This window comes from Hyperolius riggenbachi, chromosome 1, assembly GCF_040937935.1.
Source record: "Hyperolius riggenbachi isolate aHypRig1 chromosome 1, aHypRig1.pri, whole genome shotgun sequence".
In the NCBI taxonomy this organism is placed as follows: Eukaryota; Metazoa; Chordata; class Amphibia; order Anura; family Hyperoliidae; genus Hyperolius; species Hyperolius riggenbachi.
In genome coordinates, this window is record NC_090646.1 from 198,595,449 (window position 1) to 198,618,512 (window position 23,064).

Consider the following 23,064-nt stretch of genomic DNA (forward strand, 5'->3'; position numbering starts at 1 on the left):
GATCGAGGCTGGACGAAGCCCCGGGTAAGTAGCACTTATTTTACATCTAGAAGCCTGATAACTCCTTTCAAAGGGAAGGTCAGAGCAGGGAAATAAAAAAAAATTCTACTTGCCTGGGGTTTCCTCCAGCCCCCAGCAGCCTCCCTGTGCCCTAGCCACAGCTCCCCTTCCAGACGGTGGCCCGTGGTGTGTGCTTGTGTGTGAGTGTATGTGGTGGGGGGCAGGGATGAAGGTGGGGGGGGGCACCGGGGAGGGGGGCGCCACAGGTTTTCTCGCCTGGAGTGACAAAATGGCTAGAGGCGCCCCTGTGCGCACTGTTGCAGGGGTTGTTAACTCACCTTCGTCGCCAACTCCACGTCATAAAGCATATGAGAGCTAGAAAAGAGTCAGAGGTGGAGACAAGGGTGTGTTGTCTTCACCTCTTACTGCTGCGCACCAATCGTTTTCCAGGTCTTATATGCTTTCTGGCGTGAAGGGCAATGCACAGAGAGGGAGACAAGGGTGAGTTAACACCCCCTGCCAAAGTGCGCATGGACGAAGATTCATGTTCTGATTGGAAGAATTTGGAACGAGGTTCTAAATTAGAATATTCCGAACACGTTAACATTAATTAAAGAGACACTGAAGCGAAAAAAAAATGATGATATGATTTGTATGTGTAGCACAGCTAAGAAATAAAACATTAAGATCAGATACATCAGTGTAATTGTTTCCAGTACAGGAAGAGTTGAGAAACTCCAGTTGTTATCTCTATGCAAACAAGCCATTAAGCTCTCCGACTAAGTCGTGGAGAGGGCTGTTATCTGACTTTTATTATCTCAACTGTTCCTGGACTATTTACTTTTCCTCTGCTAGAGGAGAGGTCATTACTTCACAGACTGCTCTGAAAGACTCATTTTGAATGCTGAGTGTTGTGTAATCTGCACATATTATAGAATGATGCAATGTTAGAAAAAACACTATATACCTGAAAATAAAAGTATGAGAATATTTTCTTTGCTGCTAATCTTCTAGTAATTATTCATAGTACACAACCAATTCACTATATCATATATTTTTTTTTCGCTTCAGTGTCTCTTTAAGAGCAAGCTAATATCTTGCCCTCCCAGCCCCCCGCCCCCCTAGTACTTCATCACCCTAGAGGTGCCCATACATTGGCAGATGACTAGCAGATTTGACCATCAGATAAATCCATCTGATTGAATCTGATCAGAGAGGTACCTCCCACACACTACACACAGATTTCCAATAGATGACAGCATCAAATCTATTGGAAATCTGTGGATTTGCCCCCATTGGGGTCTCCCAGGCTGTGCAGAGTGTTGCTGCAGAGCTCACCTGTCCACCTAATCACCTTCTCATGTGTTCTCTCTCCATATACAATTTAGAAGGGGGTGACTGGCCGGGGGTCTGTTGGTAGTCTGGAAATTGAACGCCACTGCTGTCGCGCACCAGACCACTCCCTTTCAAGCAAGATCTTTCTTTCAAAAGCTGGCAAATACTTCTCTGCATGCTTGCATTGGATGAGATACTGGCGGGATGCCCACCTGAACCGGGCCTAACATTTCAAACTAGGAATACTAGCACTAAGAAATAGTTGTCAGAAAGCTGTGTAGGTTTTTTTTTGTTTTTTTTTTTTTAAATTTCTTAAAGATAATTTTTTATTATTTTTATAATTTATTTATTTAAAATTGTATTAACATATATAAAACATCAGCATAAAGTACATGGTCCACAAGGTGTAATACATCCACACAGGTATAAATGCAAAGTAAGTACATAAAGAACATGCAGGCACAAAAAAATCTGATACAAGGTAACTCCAGCACTGTATACCAGAATGAGAGCCATAACTGAAATATATACTTATAAGTAGAGGTCAGACACGCCAGTTGGTTGGGCGCGACAGAGCAATGCAGGGCCCGTGCAACTCTGCTTACAGCATAGGAGGAGGTGAGCCGATGACAGCCGGGTGCTCACCAAAATTAGCCGGGTGCTCAAAATTATCTAGGTGGAGCACACGGCTAAAAGAGTCCGGGGAGAACACTGCACGCTAACGTTAAAGACTAGGTATAGGCATAGTAGTATAGTATTCTCAACATAACCTTATGGTATTACCACACGTGGTGTTATCAATAATGCCTAACAAAGCTGTGTACTTTGATGAGGTTATACAGTATTTGGATTCTTTAGTACTATGCTTGCTGAAGAAAAAAAAAATTTATATATATATATATATATATATATATATATATATATATATATATATATATATATATATAACTTGGAACTGAGCCAAACAAATGCTGCAGAGTATGTTTTGGTTTCCAGCCGCTTTCTGTTTGCATGCAAACCTAGAATATTTGTAATCTGTCTACCCTTATGATACTCAGATCAGAAACAATCATAAAACATTTGTACATTTACATAATATAATGTTATTGGCCCAAATTGTAATTTACGTTGTCCAGCTCTTATTATCATAGGTTTCTGTCACAAATGCCTCACATGAGTATAATCAACCTCACATAGCATGGATAGCACTGGTAATTTGGCAAAAACGTTAAAACCACAGATCAAAGTCTGAGGGCATCACTGTTAAATATTGATAGGAGTGAACTTACACTGCACAATCCCCTGTCTGAGCTGCTTGCATACAGGTCTACAGATGCACTGTTAGTATCTCCTCTGCAAGTTCTGTGAGTATCTGTCTACTGGATAAATTGTTCTACATTCTCTAAACTATTTTATTAGGTATTTGTTTTATAGAGCATGCAGTTGACTTATGGCGAACCAGAACCATTACGATTTTCTAAGGGACTACTACAAGTAGCTTAAAGGCTCTCTTACTAAAAAGCTTTGCTAAATATATATTTGTCTTCTTAAAACAGAAGATACTTGCAATGTCTTTTAAAGTCATCGGGAACCAGGAAAAAAAAGGGAATGCTCTGGGTCCTGCTACTTTCACGGATCTCTCGTTCCAGCACTGTCACCCCCTCTCCCCCCAATTGGTTGAATACTGCTCTCTGCCGCCGCAGGAGGATTCAGGAGCCGAGTGCTCCCGAAGACAAGCGGCTCCATACTGGGCCTGCGTGAGCACGCTCTCTCTCACGCTCACGTATACGCAGTACAGCTCAGCCTGTCTTCCAAAGCACTCGGCTCCCGAAGACTTCGGAAGCCTCCTCCGGCGGGGGATTCAAACGGGGAGCCATTGCTGCAACAAGGGGACTAGGGGAGGACAGGAAAGCCTCTATAGGACCCAGAGCTTTCCCTCTCATTAGGTAAGTATCTGGTTGATTTTTTTTTCCTAGGTTCCCAATGACTTTAGGAAGGTTAATTTATATATTGGCTGGTAACAGAAAACATAAATAGTCTGCTTTGTTATTCTTGGTAAGCTGTTCAGACCGATAATATACAGCCTGAAAAGTTGTCACTTTGGGAAACCTTTGAATTATGGTAAAGCTATACAATAGAATCTTGTTACAGTAAACTGTTATAGTAAACCCCTGTCTATCGTGAACTCAGTCCCCAGGTCCTGACCATGCACCTGTATGAATATATAATGTATGACCAATTCTGATATAGTAAGCTTCTAATACTGACACTGAGGGATGAGCTGTCAGCTGGTACTGTATGTGTTGTTTTATTCCCCACATAACTGAATTAAAAGACCACTGTTGTGAACATTTTAAAATGTAAAATATATGTGTACATATACTTATATAGATTTCTCCCATATTAAAATACATTATAGATTGCTTTTCTCCCATGTTGCTACTTACAGTAAATAGTGAAAATCTGACACATATAAAATGTTTTGGACTAGTCCATCCCCTCGTGGGGGATTCTCAGTATCTTCTTTATGCTTTACAAAAGCATTTCCTAGAAAGATGACAGCCTGCCTCTATTTGCTGCACACTATTCTGGCAATTGGACTGAGCAACTGTTGTTCAGAAAGTGCTTTAAAAATTAAAAAATAACCGAGACTCCCCCATTTAGTCTAAAACCTGTCAGATCTATCACATTTTTACTGCCTATTGTATGTGACAGGAACATGGAAAAAGGGTAATTTATGGTGCATTTAACCCTGGGAGAAATGTACTTCTTATAAATGGCTAGAACCCGAAGTTTGGCCACTTTGCGTTCTGGCCGGCCACTTCGGGTTCTGGCCGGTCAATGTGCGAAGTGGCCGCGGCAGTGCGGCCAATGTTAGAAATGAAATGATTCCAGTAAGATAAATGTATGTTCTGGCCTCAAAAGTGCGTTCATTTAATGAAATTAAGCCGGTGGCAATGTAACAAATGAAGCCGCCGGCTTCAGCTTTCTCTCCTCCCCCTGCCTCTCTCTCTTTCTCCTACGGGCATCCGGCGGGGATATGAATGTCCCCGAGAGTCGTTCGTCACGCCAGGGCAGCAGAGTGGGGAGGCTGCAGATATTGCTTCTGCCAGCACCTGCTCTGCAAGAACGAACAGCAGGATTCCCTGCTGTGACAAACGACTCTGGGACACGCATGTCCCTGCCGGCTGCCCAGTATTGTATAGGAGAGAGGCAGGGGGAGGAGAGAGAGCTGAAGCCAGGGGCTTCATTTGTTACATTGCTGCCGGCTTAATTTCATGAAATGAACTCACTTTTGAAACATTTGGCCGCAGCGAGACGGCCAGAAAATACATTAATCTTACTGGAATCATTTCATTTCTAACATTGGCCGCACCGCCGCGGCCACTTCACACATTGGCCGGCCAGAACCCGAAGTGGCCGGCCAGAACGCAAAGTGGCCAAACTTCGGGTTCTGGCCGTAACATAAATATGTATTTAACATTTTAATTTTTTCATGATAGCGGTCCTTTAAAGTTCTCTTTCACAGACAGTAACTTTACCGTGAGATATTTTTATGAAGCAGGAGTATACAGCCTGATTTTGGCGGCCGATCGCCCAATAAACAGATCTTTCTCTGATCAAATCTGATAGGAGAGACAACTGTTGGCCACCATAAACCGCAGGCTGATTCCCGACTGATTTCAGCGTGAAATATTTCGGCAATCGGCATAGTGACCCCAACTCATCACCTTGCTGCCCCCGACCGCTTTCCCCCAGTATACATGTATTCCCCTTGGTGCCCCGTGCAGTTATACTTTACCTGTCCAGGCTTCCTCGCAAGTAGGAGGAAAACATGTCAGTAGAGAGGATATGCAACTTATACCAGTTAAATTCCATGCATTTTTACATGTAGAAAAAAACCCTATTCATTCTTAGTGCATCTGTGATACTCATTTCACAAAGCATGCTGGGTTCTCTAATAAGAAAATGTGTAATGCTTAAGTACAAGAAGGATGTTTTGAAGATTAGTTTGCCACTAGGGAGTGTTACGATACCAATGCACTGGTAACATAAAACATCACATGCAGTGCATAGGAATTGCAGGTTAGTCACTAATGTGGAAATACACCAAGACTCAGGCCAGGAATAGGGAAAAATAACAAGGTTTATTGCAACATAAATTAAGCACATAGCATCAAACGTACATTAGCTTCATGCACGGAAACCAGGCAAAAATAAGAAGATATGCAACTGCAAAAAGGAAACCATACACAGGACTAGTAATAGTCAGGGATATATATGGACTAAGTGCTCCTTGCATATAGTGAATATGCAGGGGTGTTTCTAGCCACTTTGTCACTCCAGGCAAGAAAACCTGTGGCGCCCCCCCCCCCCCCCCCCCCGAAATCTCAGGGCCAGCCAGGGGAGAGGGGGGCATATAATATTAAGAGGGGGCACGCCATTCGCCACTCACTATGAGGGTCTGTCTCCCCTCTGCAGACTGTGTGCGCACACTCTGTGCACTGTGCAGCATGTATGTCTCCCTCCCTCTGAGACTGCCCAAACCCACACGCAGCAGGCATGATGCTATATGCCAGGGGTCTGCAACCTTTAAGAATTAAAGAGCCACTTGGGCCCATTTCCGAAAAGAGAAAAAAAACTGGGAGCCGCAAAACCATTATAAAACAGATATGACCCCAATATGCACAAATCGTTAGCAGATATGACCCCAATATGCACAAATCGTTAGCAGATATGACCCCAATATGCAGATATGACCCCAATATGCACAAATCGTTAGCAGATATGTCCCCAATATGCACACATCGTTAGCAGATATGACCCCAATATGCACAAATCGTTAGCAGATATGTCCCCAATATGCACAAATCGTTAGCAGATATGACCCCAATATGCACAAATCGTTAGCAGATATGACCCCAATATGCAGATATGACCCCAATATGCACAAATCGTTAGCAGATATGACCCCAATATGCACAAATCGTTAGCAGATATGACCCCAATATGCACAAATCGTTAGCAGATATGACCCCAATATGCACAATCCTACAGCAGAAATGACCCCAATATGCACAAATCCTTAAGCAGATCTGAAAAGAAAAACCCATTTACTCACCTAGTCAGAAGAACTCCTGTCACGATCTCCTCCTGTCACGATCTCCTCCTATCCCGACCTCCGGTCCCGACCTCCTTGTGGCGCGCAACTCCCTCGGCTCCTCTTCCTTCCTTCCCAGGGCCAGCCAGGGGGGCATAAAAAAATGATCAATAGCTGCGAGCAGCAGAGGCAGAGCAGAGGGCACTCACTGTGACTCTGTGAGCCGGTGTCGCCTCTCTCTGCATGTAGCAGCCAGCCGCCCTGGTGCGTCACTTCTTCTAGACTTCTACCCACGTGTGACAGCCAGGCGGGGGGCAGAGTTAGGGGCGGCGCCGAGTGTGTAAATAAATCAGCGTGCTGCGATCGCACGCTCAGCAATCAGCACAGTCTGAGAAGGAGAGGGGGCGGAGTTGGACCAGTAGGCGGCAGCCAGCACGCACTGTCTGCACAGCACATATAAACTAACGTGCGTGCAGGCTTGCAACTGCTCGGACTCGGAGGCTCTGAATGGAGAAGACTCGAGGAAGGGGGCGGACCAGTAGGCGGCGCCGGGCACAGGCTGAGCTGCCTGTCACAGCCGGCGCCGACCTGGCTGGCTGAATGCAGAAGGAAAAAAAATAAATAAATAAACACTGACGCACAGAGGAGCGCCCACTGCCACCAACTGCGCTATAGGCAAAAATTTATAGTTGCCTAATGGCACAGACGCCCCTGTGAATATGCAAGGCAGCCTTAAGCATATATCACTAGTGTGCACACTAAACCCTGGAACCTGGTTAATATATATACACACAAACTATATACATAAACAAGGCGGCTAAAGCAGATATCGACAGGCAACGGATAGTCATACAAGCAGAGTCAAACCAGGAAATCATACAGAGATATAATCGCTTAGGCAAAAGATTAGTCGAGGAAATAGCAAAAGGTCATACACGGCAGGTAACAAGACTGAATCAGGGAAGGCTAGAACTCGGGGATCAGGTCCAGGAAACAGGTTTGAAGAACTAGCACTGAACTGGTCTGCTGAAGCTGGTTAAATGGTGTGCTGGGAGGTCAGGTGACAATGTCCATGTGATCCCAGACCTGCCTTCATTAGCAGTCTGTAACAGAAATGTTTCTGGAAATAGAGACCTCTGCTGGTGGGCAGAGAGCAGTTCAGGCTGCACAATCCCTGAAGAGATTGGTGACATCTGCTGGTGAGACATAGGAAGTCCATCCATAGAGTTCATGATGTTACCAGCAGATGCAGATCGTGACATTACCCCCCCCCCCTCAAGGAGCGGCCTCTGGACGCTCCACATGAACTCACACCCACCTGGATCCCAGGAAACACTTGGCAAAAAGGCAGGTAGTAATTTGGTCAGAACACTGTGCAGTAATAGATAAGGAAGGAACTCAAATGTTACCGGGCTGAATACATTTAAGATCACCAAGCAAGAAAGCAAATTGGAGACCTTTCGGAAATGCAGGAAACCAAAAACCAACTGGAGAAGCAATAGGCAGAACACACGTAAGAATCCTGGATCCATAGTAGAGTAGCACAGTAAGCTGGATACCAACAGGAAGAACAAAACACCCTCAAGAAGAGTAGCAGATGGGAGGGCTTCGGCAGAAGCAGCAGACGGGAGGGCATCGGCAGCAACTGCGGACTTGGAGGCAACAGGAGCAGGAACTGCAGACTTGGAGGCAACAGGAGCAGGAACTGCAGACTTGGAGGCAACAGGAGCAGGAACTGCAGACTTGGAGGCAACAGGAGCAGGAACTGCAGACTTGGAGGCAACAGGAGCAGGAACTGCAGACTTGGAGGCAACAGGAGCAGGAACTGCAGACTTGGAGGCAACAGGAGCAGGAACTGCAGACTTGGAGGCAACAGGAGCAGGAACTGCAGACTTGGAGGCAACAGGAGCAGGAACTGCAGACTTGGAGGCAACAGGAGCAGGAACTGCAGACTTGGAGGCAACAGGAGCAGGAACAGCAGACTCTAGGTCATCAGGAGCAGGAACAGCAGACTGGACACTATCAGGATGGATAAACTGAAAGTCATTTACCAGTAGGGCAGGCAAAGCATCAGACTGGATAATCTCAGGCAAAAGTTTGTAAGGCTGGGCACTAGTTAATGAATGCAGAGTCTCCGGAGGATCAGAAATGTTTGAGAATAAACCATCAGCCAGAATGTGTGTGCACTGTGCCTCAGCAGTAGACTGTGGGGACTGACTTTCAGCAGAGCATCGGGAGAAATGGGTCTCGGCAGGTGTAAATGAGTACAGGGCCTCAGTGGAAGCCTGTGAAAACAGAGCATCAACAGGGGTCTTTGGTGTCTGGATTTCAGTGGATGACTGTGGGAACTGCAAAACAGTGGAAATCAGTGGAAACTCAGTGTCGGACACCTGTGCGAAATGAATGTTAGCGAGAGTCTGGGCTCTAGCAGAAGTCAGAGGGCAATGAACATCAGCAGGGATTTGAGAAAGCTGGACCTTTGGCTGAGCGACTGGCTGGACCACTGGCTGCATAGCTGGCAAGACCTTCGGCAGAGCAATCAGCTGAACCTTAGATCGGGCAGCTGACAGACCTAATGGTCGAGCATCCGGCTGGGCCTTCGGCTGAGCTGTAGTGTGCGGTTCTGCTGAAACGGCAGACTGAGACTCTGCTGGAACAACTGGCATGAGATCCACTGGTACGTGTGGAGAGTCCACCGCCGAACTGGCTGTCAGGGGTTCTGCCGAGCTGTCCGACTGGGCCACTGCCAAACTGATCAACATGGACACAGCCAAGCCGACCGACAGAGACACCGCAAAACCGTCTGACAGAGGGGTCAGCAAGCTGACAGGCAAGGGTGCTTCTGAGCCTACAGACAGGGACCTGGCTGAGGTGGCTGGCACAGGCATGGCAGAGGTGGCAGGCACAGGCATGGCAGAGGTGGCAGGCACAGGCATGGCAGAGGTGGCAGGCACAGGCATGGCAGAGGTGGCAGGCACAGGCATGGCAGAGGTGGCAGGCACAGGCATGGCAGAGGTGGCAGGCACAGGCATGGCAGAGGTGGCAGGCACAGGCATGGCAGAGGTGGCAGGCACAGGCATGGCAGAGGTGATGGATGCAGCTGGAACGGCAGGCTGGAATACAGATGGCACCTGTTTCTGCAAAGAAACGGTTTGTGAGTCTGCAGAAGCTGTCAACATAGCTGTTGTAGTCCTTGCGGAGGTAACTGGAAGGATGGAAGATGTAGGAAAATATTTGCGTCTTGCCTTTATCTTCTGAACTAGTCTGGAGGCAGGCGTACATTTGTAAGAGTCTATGTATGTGGTTGCTGGATGCTGGAATGACCAGGGTGTGGATCTAATAGCTGTCTGCAAAGGAACAGGTTTCTTTTGAATCACAGGTGAAGACAAATTAAAGTCTCTGGAGCGGGTTTTAGCTGCTGTAGGTGGTGAGTTCTGGTCAGAGGTAGGTACGGAGTTAATAGAGGAAGGATAAACATGGGAATAGGAAGACAGAATCTTTTGCCAAGCGATTATTAAAGCAGAGGCAGGTTCATGCTTACAAAGTTTATGATCAACCATAGATTGAACTGCACGCATGCATGCCAACACATACAGATCCCCCTTTTCTAAGTAAAATTCAAGAAAACGATCCCTGTCTTTCTTAAGATAAGCAAACATATGATCAATTTGTTCAGGCTGAAATACTGGATCAAAGTTAATAAACTTGGTACTGGAACTGACAAGGTTACCATTGGTTACTGAGTGCTGCACAAACTGACTGTTAGAAACATCGGCAAAAGGAAAATTGGCATGCAAAATCTTTTCCCATGCATCAATCAATGGGGCCACAAAGTCACGTGTACAAACATTCATATTGATTAGAGCTGTTGCAGAATTAATGCAGGCAGACAAAAACTTTGCATCTTTTGTTGCATAGTAATCAGAAAATGATTCCCAGTCATACCTTAATTCATCATTTAAAGCCTCAATTTCCCACTTTCCGAATGGGGGATCCCAATCACTCTTGGTGGGGGTAGATAAATTACTCTGAGTAGCAGGAACTGAATTTGTTTGAGTTGGTTTGGTCTGGTTTGTTATTGTGGAGAATTTGTTGTGAAAAACTGGTAAGGTTCTGGTTTGAGTCCAGGTGGTAGAAGGATCTCTTACTGTAACAAGGGTTTGCAGAATCTGCAATAAAGATTGCACCTCAGTTTCTGCTATATTGCCCTGTTGCATAAAAGATTTAACATGCATAATTATTTGCATTAACTCTTCATGGGAATATGTTGACAATTTCTTATAACAGTCATATTTGTCTCTCTCTGCAAGCAGGGAATAATACTTATTATGCTGGATGGTCCAGTCAACTTCCATAGCTGAAGCAAATGCAAGTTCAGTATTAATGGAAGCAGCAGGATTATGATTGAATTTAATTGGCTTAGTCTGCTTAATTACTGGCAGGGATCTGGCTTGATTCCAAGAGGTAGCTGGATCTTTAATGGGGTCTGATAAGTTAACTCTTACAGGTACTGGCGGCTGAGAGCAGGAGGAAAAATTAACTGAACTTGGTTGGGCTTCAGAACAACATTCCTGTAATACAGACAAGAAATCCTCTAACTCATAAGGAAAGATTTTTTCTCTGATGTAGGATTGAACCTGTAAAATTAACTGTTTTAAATCATCATAGGAGTCATCAGCAAACATATGGTAACAGAGTTTCCTTTTATTTCTCGCTAAAGCAGCGAATTCAAGAAGTTGCTTAGTATTCATTTCAATCATGATTGCAACAATGGAGTTTTGGTATTTCCCAGTGACAGTGTATGGCTAGTTCTTCTGTTACGATACCAATGCACTGGTAACATAAAACATCACATGCAGTGCATAGGAATTGCAGGTTAGTCACTAATGTGGAAATACACCAAGACTCAGGCCAGGAATAGGGAAAAATAACAAGGTTTATTGCAACATAAATTAAGCACATAGCATCAAACGTACATTAGCTTCATGCACGGAAACCAGGCAAAAATAAGAAGATATGCAACTGCAAAAAGGAAACCATACACAGGACTAGTAATAGTCAGGGATATATATGGACTAAGTGCTCCTTGCATATAGTGAATATGCAAGGCAGCCTTAAGCATATATCACTAGTGTGCACACTAAACCCTGGAACCTGGTTAATATATATACACACAAACTATATACAATATATACATAAACAAAGCGGCTAAAGCAGATATCGACAGGCAACGGATAGTCATACAAGCAGAGTCAAACCAGGAAATCATACAGAGATATAATCGCTTAGGCAAAAGATTAGTCGAGGAAATAGCAAAAGGTCATACACGGCAGGTAACAAGACTGAATCAGGGAAGGCTAGAACTCGGGGATCAGGTCCAGGAAACAGGTTTGAAGAACTAGCACTGAACTGGTCTGCTGAAGCTGGTTAAATGGTGTGCTGGGAGGTCAGGTGACAATGTCCATGTGATCCCAGACCTGCCTTCATTAGCAGTCTGTAACAGAAATGTTTCTGGAAATAGAGACCTCTGCTGGTGGGCAGAGAGCAGTTCAGGCTGCACAATCCCTGAAGAGATTGGTGACATCTGCTGGTGAGACATAGGAAGTCCATCCATAGAGTTCATGATGTTACCAGCAGATGCAGATCGTGACAGGGAGAGATCGTTTGGTAAATTACAGTAAGTAGGCAGAATTGCGAACAGTAACCCATTATAGTTGATCTCTATTCTTTGTCGATACATCTGCTGCAAATTAGAGACCTTAGAATGCAATTTAACTGTTTGCTTTTTTTGACTTTAATGACTGTTCACAGACAAATGGAGAATGTGGATCTCAGTGACCCTCCAGCTGGCCTGGAAAGTGAGTTCCATACCCTGCTGACCCCTGAGGCAGTGCATTTCCTTACTGAACTCATTACAGCGTTTAATGATGAGGTTGATAAGGTAAGTGTTTCTAAAGTCAGATACGCATTTAAAGTGAACCCAAGGTAAGAGGGATATAGAGGCTGCCATATGTATTTCCTTTTAAACAATGCCAGTTGCCTAGCAGTCCTTTTGATCTTCTGGCACCAGTAGTGTCTGAGTGAGTCACATCCCTCAAACAAGCAATTGGCTAATCCAGTCAGACTTGAGTCAGACCACCTAATCTGCATGCTTTTACAGGGTCTATGGCTAAAAGTAGATACACAGCCAGGTAACTAAAATATGGCAGCATCTATATCACTCTTACCTCAGTTTCTCTTTAGAAGTCCTTGTTATATGGTAAATATGTACACAAATCTTTGACTTCAGTTCCCCAGGATTAATGTAAATTGAAATTGCATTTCTGTATCGGAAAACTGCTGTTGTTAGTTGATCAGTTTGTTTAATGTTCAAGTTCAGGCTGACCTTAGGTTAACCCCAGTTCCCTATTAACTAGTATAGCTAGGACATGAACTGATGTCAAATTGAGCGTAAAAGGAAAATGAACTGAAGTCAAAGGTCCTTGTATACTAGTCCATAGACTTGCACAAGCTTAAATTGGCAGAAATTAGAAATCCTGGTGTACTTTAATTTATTTCTAAGCTTGCAAGAATTCAAGTGGCCATGTGTTTTCATAAAGTATCAACATTTATACAATTGTTTTTATGTAAGAATTTAAAAAAATGGGATTATGTATATGTTCTCTGGATTGTCATTTTGATGTGTGTAGATCCTGTGGCATCGAACAGCACGAAAGGTGCAGCTTGACTTGAATAACAACTATCCAGATTTTCTTTTGGAGAACACTCATATTCGAGATGATCCACACTGGAAGGTAGCAGATGTACCCCGGAGATTGCACAACAGACATGTAGATATTGGAGATACAGCACCATGTCAGACTGAACGTTTTCACCAAGCCCTCCTGTCCTCTGCTCAAGGAATTCAGGTGATGTGTAAACCAGCTGTCTCTGTCAGACAAATTGTACATTCATTTCAGGCTAGCTTCACACTGCAGATTGGCAACAGCCAAAAACATGCCTTCCTGGATTACCATGTTAGTACGCGGTAATCCCCGTCTGGCAGCCGGCCAAGCAGAAAGCGACAATCACATCCTGTGGCCAATCTGATCCTGTGCACGGAAGCGTATTGCAAAAAATACGCTTCCACGCATGAGCGACGCATAAAACTGCAACGGGTTTTCACATTGACACGCGTCGACATAGACTTGTATTACTTCCAGTCCACCACACTTTGCTGCAAGCAAAACAGCACGGTAGCATAGATCTGAAGTGCAATTGCTCCATATTTTGGAACTACCGGTATGTTACACATTTCCTGTACTTCTCTTGGATTATTAAAGGATACCCCAACTGAAATGTGACATAATGAGATAGACATGTGTATGTACAATGCCTAGCACACAGATAACTGTGCTGTGTTCCTTTTTTTTCTTTCTCTGCCTGAAAGAGTTAAATATCAGGTATGTAAGTGGCTGACTCAGTCCTGACTCAAACAGGAAGTGACTACAGTGTGACCCTCACTGATAAGAAATTCCCCTTTTTTACCTCTTTCTTGCTCTCAGAAGCCATTTTCTGCTAGGAAAGTGTTTTATAGTTGGAATTTCTTATCAGTGAGGGTCACACTGTTGTCACTTCCTGTCTGAGTCAGGACTGAGTCAGCCACTTGCATACCTTATATTTAACTCTTTCAGGCAGAAAAATAAAAAAAGGAACACAGCATAGGTATCTGTGTGCTAGTGTCAGAAATCGCGGAAGAGCCGCCGCCAGGAGTCAGCGGCAGGCGGCTCTTTCCGCGCACGATATGGGCAAGCACGGGGAGGCAGCCGCCTCCACTCAGACTGAGGCGGCTGCCCCCGTGCATGGCATTGCGGAACGCGGCATAGCCGCCGCATCTGACGCGGCGGTTGGCGCGTATGTCCCCGCTGTGGAGACACCGCAGAGCAGGGCTGCGGTGGCTGGGACTCGTAGTCCCTTCAGGTTTCGTAGGACGCGCGTGCGCGCGGAGAGGCAGGCCTTATAGCAACCAGTAGTGAGTCAGCTGACCAGGCTGGTCAGCTGACTCTGACTCCACTCCTCATTGGTCCAGCACTTAGGGAGGTGCTGGGGAAACACATGTGTATATATACTGCTAGCTGGTCATTTCTCTGGTGTCTGGCGTTGCGATCACATATGTGGGAGCACCCTGATCCGTAGTCAGATCCATAAGTGTGCCGGGACCAGCTGGAGCTGTAATCCTACACTTAGCTAGATTCGGTTGATAGCTAAAGTACTAGTTTGATTGTGATTATCTGTTATGACCTTTGCCTGCCTTGACTAACCTCCTGAACTCTGATCTTGTACCTCGATATTTCTGATACTCTGTTGCCGAACCCCGGCTCGTTCTTAGACTCCGCCTCAGCCTCCTGATTCTGTACCTCGATATATCTGATACCCCGTTGCCGAACCCTGCCTGTACTTAGACTCCGCCTTTGTCTTCTGATCTTGTACTGTATCTGTCCGTGTGTGTACGACCTGGCTTGTCTGACCTCGAGAACCGACCTTACCGTTAGAGGCGGTTCCTTGCTCTGTTAGCGACCCTTCGTCCTGAGGGTTACTTTCAGACTATCCTTCCTACTGTCAGTCTGACTCCTCCCGTCTTGGAGAGCTCAGGTCTGCGGAAGGAAGCTGTGCAGTACTCCTTGCTGCACTAAGGCCTAGTCCTTGAAGTGTTACTGTTACACCAAACACTACACTCTACTCAGGTGAACAGAGGTTAGCTAGTATATCGGATTATCGGTGATACTGCAGATCACTTATAATCTGGTATATATCTGTATTCCCAGTGATACTGCAGATCACCGGTAATCAGATCCTCTCTGTGCTTCACCGATCGTTACAGCTAGGCACTGTACATACACATGTCTATCTCATTATGTCACATTTCAGTTGGGGTATCCTTTAAGGTGACAGCAGATCTCTGATATATATACACAACTCTGATATACTGTATTCATCTGTCATTTTTGGTTACAGAGCCATTGGCATAGTTGTGGATGTCTGTGTGCAGAAAAACATAACCATGACATCTGAAATAATCTTTGCCAAAATCCTTGCTAAATATGTACAGATGTAGTGAAATAATTCCTTTTTGTCAGTGAAAGTGGGATTTTTCCAACCCTCCTACAGCATACATGAATGCTCACATTTAAAAAGGCATTTTATTTGTGTTTGACACATCTAGCTCTTAAAGAGAACCCGAGGTGGGTTTGAAGAATATTATCTGCATACAGAGGCTGGATCTGCCTATACAGCCCAGCCTCTGTTGCTATCCCAAACCCCCCTAAGGTCCCCCTGCACTCTGCAATCCCTCATAAATCACAGCCACGCTGCTGACAAACAGCTTGTCAGAGCTGGCTGTGTTTATCTCTATAGTGTCAGTCTGCTGCTCTCCCCGCCTCCTGCAGAATTCCAGTCCCCGCCTGCATCCCTTCCCTCCCTGCTGATTGGAGGGAAGGGACGGGGGCAGGGACCGGAGCTATGCAGGAGGCGGGGGAGCAGCTGAGACTGACACTACAGATGTAAACACAGCCTCACAGCATGGCTGTGATTAATGAGGGATTGCAGAGTGCAGGGAGACCTTAGTGGGGTTTGGGATAGCAACAGAGACTGGGCTGTATAGGCAGATCCAGCCTCTGTATGCAGATAACATTCTTTAAACACACCTCGGGTTCTCTTTAAATTTAGCAATCATGAAAGTATGCTAAATATAGGATAACAAGATGCTTTTCGTTTACAAAAACAGAACACAAAGGGCAAATTTGAAATCCAATTAAAAACTCTCACGTTTACACTGCTCTTGTGGATCTCATTCAAAATCCAAAGTCTACATTTAAAACCCCATGCAAAGTGCTTTAGAAATGCAATTCAAATGCAAACTATAAATTCCTGTGTACACAAACCCTTACATTGAGCCCAGGAGAACAAAGCCAGCCTGTGATAAGCATCATACCATTCTATCATGTCTAATTTTACTGTAATTTTTAGTTTCTCTAAAAGAGAAACTAAAAATTACAGTAAAATTAGACTGTGTTTATAAAGTGCCAACATGTTACGCAGCGCTACACAATAGATAAATCGGTTAATATACAAGGTACCGCATACAACTTACAAAAAAACAGGATCATACAAATGTCTTTGATAACAGTAGTTCAGTGTCTTTGTTCAAAAAGTTCCCTTTCTCTAATGTGTACGGAGTATGAGTGTTTGATACTCAGGCCCCGTTCACACTATGGGGCATATTCACCAGACAACTAATAACTAGCATGGCGAGCCATACACGGGCAACGTGCATTACCAAGGTGACACGGGTTGCCCTATTAGCACAACTCATGCTACATAACTGGCGTAAGTAATGGTAAAATTGCCTTGCTCTTCCTGCGCACTGCAATCTTAACGTTGCTTTGTGAATGTTCCCTTATGTCTGCTGCCCTGCATTTTGACAGACTGGAGAGCAGACAAAACCCGACAAGTTCAAGTTTTTTTTAATAAGTGCAGAATGATTAGTTTGTAATTAAGTGCTTGCCAACTATATGTATGCCCTTTCAGTGTGATCGGGTCGAAGACTACAATGATTTATTATGGACCAATATACATTCATCCGTTTAGTTTGATTCCATTAAGGACCAGAGACTGCTGATACTACAAAACGGCGCTTACAGACGAATCGCCGTACATACGCATTGCTCTCGCCGGTCGCACCACTCTCCCATCACCGCAGGCCCCTCTCCCTGTGCTCCGATCTGGAGCCACTTTCATTGGCTGCTGACTCTGTTCATCAATGTAAGCCAATAGGATTGGCTTACAGTGGTCATGCTGTCAGGAGCCAATGAAACCAGCTCCTGACAGGCTCACAGAGCTCTTCTGTTGTATAGATGGCAGGGTGAGTGAACGGCGGTGGGGAGAGAGTGATACGATTAGCGGCAGGAGCGAGTGGTGGGGAAGGTGAAATCTACATCCTGTCAGAGCCGCTCAGCCACTTGCAGGATATAGATTTCAACCAACGGAATTCTAAAAGCGGTTAATCTTATTACTTGCTTACATGGACTACTACCGTTTGCACTTACTTAAAGCACACCTCACCTAGTCTAAAAAAGTTGATTTTCAGTTACCTCGGGCATCTTCCAGCCCTCGTTATTCTTTCAAGCCCCTCAGTGTCTTCAAAGCCACCTAAGTTGTGCAGCTGTCACTCATTAAAAGCTCTGACCCGGCAGGGTTACAGACACGGTGCATGCACTGGTAGGAAGCATTCTGCGCATGCACAGTTACAAGATTGTGATCATGAAAGCAAAATTATTCATTATGATCACACAACTCATTAGTACACAACCCAGGTAGGGGTAGGCCAAGTAGTACAGTTTTAAGTAGGCTGATGCTTTGATGTTAGTCCCAGAGCCGGGACAAGGTCCTCCAGCACCCAAGGCTGAGACACCAAAGTGCGCCCCTCAATCGTCACACACTGATTGCTATTAGACTAAGAGGCGCCACAGGGCCCACAACCTCCCCAACACCTAAATATCTAGTTATATGGCTTGCAGTCACTGCCATGTATCCCCTTTTCTTATTTCTTTCTGCTTCAAACACAATTAGGAATGTCAGCTGAATGAATTATGCGCCCCCTCCTACACTGCGCCCTGAGGCTGGAGCCTCTCCAGCCTATGCCTCGTTCCGGCCCTGGTTAGTCCGGTCTGCTTTTATGCATGTGAAAGGATTTTTATCTATAAAAATGAGAATTTGATAACTGTTGTCATTGTCAGCTTCTTTGTTATTTAGGTGGATTTTGATGATGGGAATTGCCCAACATTCTTCAATCAGATTAAAGGAATTTTCAATATCTACCAAGTTGTTTATAACAATGTACCAGGTAATACAGTAATTATAGTCTACATTTTAGTGCTATGTAAAGAAAATCAAATAGATTAGCTGTGACATTTACATTTATTTGCATGTGTCTCTCCATTCAGGTATACCACCAATCTCAAAGGCTCCAGTATTAATGCTGAGACCAAGAGCATGGAATATGGTGGAGCACAATATGCTGGTAATGTGTAATGCTCACTAGTGTTTTCAAACACAATCGGGTAGATTTATCAAACCAGTACAAGGAAAACCGGAACAGAACTGGTGCAACAGTGGAGCAGTGCCAAGATTAATGCTGGGAATACACGGTTCGTTTTTGCCTTCGTTTAAACCTTCGATTCGTTCGGTAAACGAATCGAGTGTTGAAAACGTATGTGAAAATAGTCATAATCTCATTATAGTTTCGATTAATAGACCCCAAAAACGAACGACTAGTGATCGAACATGTTTGATATTATCTCTCTTTATCCATCTAATCGAGCCATTGGTAGGCTTGATGGCTGTTCAGATCGATTATATATTCGTTTATGCTAGTCCGTCCCTGTAAAAAGGGATTTTCGTTTCGTTTCTTTGCAGCCTTCGATCATTGGAAAAACGAAACCATCAGAATCGAAAAAAAAACGAAACCGTGGGTGGTGATATTAACTATATGACCGATTATTTCGGGATCGAAAAGGACAAAAGGCACAATCGAAACGAAGGTTTAAACGAAGGCAAAAACGAACCGTGTATTCCCAGCATAAGGCTTCTGATCTGGGCAGCTCCTCAGCTTCTGCAGCTGTTTTGAAACAAATTTTGGTCTTGATAAATGTACCCCACTATGGGCTCTATTCACAATCGCACATGCGGTAAGAGGTTTTTTACCGCTATATTACCGCCAGTGATAATTTCCGCATTTTTTCCACATTCACTAAAAATGTTCCGCATGTTTCCTGCATGCGGGAACAATGCGTAAAAAAATTTGGGAAACATGCGTAATTACATAGTAAACATGCAGAAACCATGCGGTAAAAAAGTGGCATGAAAAAACGTATCCAAAAAAAAAAAATTTAAAGTTCAGCAAACACAGCACTCAAGGCTCCAGACTCCATTTGAGTCAATGGGAAGCAAAATATATCACCAAGTACTAGTAGGTGATAAAAAATCGGTAGTTAAGTCAGAAATAAGGCGCCCCTTTTTTCTTGTGAATTTTGTTTTTTTTTTTGCGGGAACTACCGACTTTTGTGGACTTTTACCGCATTTTTATGCATGCAGTTAATTAATGCGTAAAATTTTACGCATGCGGTAAATGTTCATGCGTGCAATTTTGTGACTGTCAAGATGGTCTCATTTCAGTCGGGAATTTACCGTAAGTGCATTTCCGCATGCGGAAAATGATTGTGAATAGAGCCCTATGTGGTGAAAGGTCTTCTTTCTTCACATGTTGTCACTGTGCCTAAGCATTCTAAACATGTTTTCTCTGTCTCTCTTTGGAGACGAACCAAGGTTATTAGTTAATTGAAGTGGTAGTGGACAATTACATGGTATTTATTCTAAAGGTGCATACACACCTTTGACTTATGTCGGCCATCAGGGATCGGGACCCAATCCCCTTGGGAAACATCGCTGGGCCAGGGGCTGCCATACACATGCTTGATTATCAGCTGAGGCAGTCATTATCGGCCACCGCAGCCAACCTGCACACTACATTCAAGCTGAACAGACCTTCAGCCATACGATGTAACACCTTGGTTAGAAGAATGTTGATCAGTCAGATTGTTGTTTTCACAGTTCCCCAGAAATGTGGGTGAGCTCCTCAGCCAACATCAATGCCAATGTCAATAAGGGGTCTATACTCTAGCTGTGGATGCAGTTGCATACAATGAGCATATCTTTGACTAAACAGATAATTGAATAATAGGCCTAAAGGTACCCATACACTAGCTCAACTTCACGGCGATATACAGCTACACAGCAGCTTCGATCACTGTGATCGAATCTGCTGTGAAATCGTTAATGCAACTGCAACCAATTTCAGTCGATCGGTCCAGATGGAAAATGTTGCTCGATCACCAGCGGGTCAGGAGCGCGTAGCTAGCGGCGTTTGATTTGGCAACGACCGACACATCATAGCGGCAGCAATAATCTCACCAGTCTGCCGGCGCAAGTCCCCATGGTCCGTGCTGTCACTTCTTCTGACTGGCCTTCTTCTCCGTGTCCTCTTCGCTTCGTGTCCCAAACAGTAAAGCGCTCTTACCACAGGATTGGACAAGAAGTAAAGAGGACACAGAAGAGGACGCCAGAAGAAGTGACAGCATGGATTCCAGGGATGGGTGACATTATCGTGCTGGTCAGGGGAGCCCGAATGGGGGAGGCATGGAGGTGGCGAGGCAGGTGGCGGCAGCTCCACAGGTCTAGAATCGATTTCATGTTGAAATTGATTCAAAATCTGTGTGCAGTGTATGGGCAGCCAATAGATCCCTCTCTAATCAGATTAGATCAGAGAGGGATATATCTGTTGGCCGATCTGTTGGCTATAAACTAAAGTATCTAATTAATTAGGGGTATGGGATATCACCCACATGGGCTCGTCTCACCCATAACCTGGATGCAAGTCTTACTCTGGGCCTGAAGAATATTTTTATGCATGCATTTGGACTCAAAAGGAGTGCACTCCAGTTCTATGCAATTACCCCAGCAGTTAGCTTGCCCCAGTAGTGTCTAATCCCAATATCATTATTAAAAAGAGCGATAAGGGCGGCAATGTAGTTTTGATGACAGCAAGTAATTATGAACGAGAAGCTAGGAGATTACTCAGTGACAGGTCCACTTATGAGAGAATTAACTATAGCCCCATGGGCACTCCATTTGTTTGCAATTACCCTAGCAGTTAGCTTGCCCCAGTAGTGTTTTTATGGGAGGGTATATGTTGGTGTCTGTCATCTGTTTGTCTATAGGCCTTATACTAGGTAAATGTATTTCTAATAAATTACATATTTTTACACCAGCTCTGCGCTCCCCATACCTTTACTTCTTTGATATTATAAACCAGAGTATGGCTATGGCAGATTTCTCTGAGGTTACTTACCTGATTGGGTAAACATTGCATTGTGTATGGCCATGTCACATGAAAGATGTAAGTTACATACACACTTTTACTCATTGGGCTTGATTCGCAAATGAGCACTGCTTCAGCAATGCTCGTTAAAAACAATTAACGGCCGCTATGCATCTCTATGCTCTGTCTTATGCTGGGTACACACGGTAAGATTTTCTGTGCGATTTTGTGACCTGATCGTTTTTCCTGCACAATTCCGCACTCGATTCTGCACTTGATTCTCTTATCTTCATTCATTTTTCTTATATTTTTCCATTCACCACTATGAGAAATCGAGCGCGGAAATGATCGGGAGCAATATCGGACATATCTATCGGGTCGACCTATCGCATGGAAAATCGTACCGTGTGTATTAGGCATAACATAGCAACAAGCCTTGCTTACATCCTTTAAATCCTCTCCGCTGCTGTGTAGTATCACTACCATGATGCTTCACTAGTGCGGCCACTACTATGTTAATTAACATAGTTACTATGTAATTAGCATAGTAGCGGCCGCGCTAGCGAAGCATCATGGTAGCAATACTTCACAGCAGTGGCCAGTATTTACAGCATGTAAGCGAGGCGTGTTACTATGTAAGACACGCTACGCTACAAGGAGTGAGTGTAGAGTTGCATAGCAGCCGCTAATTGTGTTTAATGAGTGCTGCTGAAGCAATGCTTATTTGTGAATTAAGCCCCTTGTCACCTGAAACATCATTTTGGGTGACAGTGACAGCACAGACACTACTGAGCAGTGTTACAGCAGGGTTGCATGCAGAAACCTGGTGATTCCTTTGAAGTTGCCACAAAAACAAGACAAGTAGGCAATCCATCCTGACAGATCACTGCAGGGAAGGCCTTGAACATCTGGGGAACACCTGTACACATTGTCTGTTTCTAGTCAAAAAGATTATTTGGGCCAAGGAAAAACAATTGTTCAATTCAGTTGCTAACAACAATGCACACTGCAGGAACTAGTATGCCAGAGTTATAAACCACTGCATTGTGTAACATTAGTAACACCTACTTAGTATGTAAGGTTGTACACTCTTCCTGTTTAGGTCACCCAAACAATCACACAGGATTGTTTCATGTGCCTTTTCCAAGTGTGTATAGATGGTCTCTAGTGTCCGCTGACTGCTCATCACCAACCGGACATGCTGCGAAACCCATGCACTGGCAGCTTGCGCCTGCTCCTCCTCCCAACCCTTTATACAATATAAATACAATAGATTCTAGCTATGCTACAGATTTATTGCGGAAAAGCCTAATAATAGGGATTCCTGTAGAGTCTCTTACACTACATAAGCTTGCCCTCTCTAATGTCTATACCGACTAAATAATAGATTAATGGGTCACAAAGCCATCTAAAGTATACCAAAACGCCTTTATTAAAGTCACATTATCTAGAACAGATCCCCTCACAAATACAACTAAGATTGTCCAATTCTATCCCAATCAATTAAAAACACCAATTATGGAGCAATTCACAGCTGTATGCGTGTGAGCTATACATGTTTGTAATGCAAGGTAACATGTAGCTTATTCCTGGCCAGGAAATAGTACCACATTGCCACACATTCGCCCGCGCATACTCTCTCCATACACACTTGTGCCAAAAGCTAATGCAACTTGGGGGGCCCCCTATTTTTATAGTCTATTGGATGTCAACT

At 44.4% G+C, this 23,064-nt stretch overlaps 1 protein-coding gene across 4 annotated transcripts in view; it reads left to right on the forward strand.

The window, feature by feature from the left end:
- LOC137570993 (uncharacterized) overlaps positions 1–23,064 on the forward strand; it is a 65,893-nt gene that overhangs the window by 12,033 nt on the left and 30,796 nt on the right. For 3 of the 4 annotated variants that reach the window (XM_068279705.1, XM_068279698.1, XM_068279709.1), the window contains exons 2-5: positions 12,248–12,377; positions 13,126–13,344; positions 18,227–18,317; positions 18,418–18,494. In XM_068279705.1, coding sequence (XP_068135806.1) covers positions 12,252–12,377; positions 13,126–13,344; positions 18,227–18,317; positions 18,418–18,494 — 513 coding nt within the window. In that variant the 5' untranslated portion in view covers positions 12,248–12,251. Of the gene's footprint in view, positions 1–2,619; positions 2,700–12,247; positions 12,378–13,125; positions 13,345–18,226; positions 18,318–18,417; positions 18,495–23,064 lie in introns of those variants that run through there. The other variant, XM_068279691.1, reaches the window with a different exon arrangement.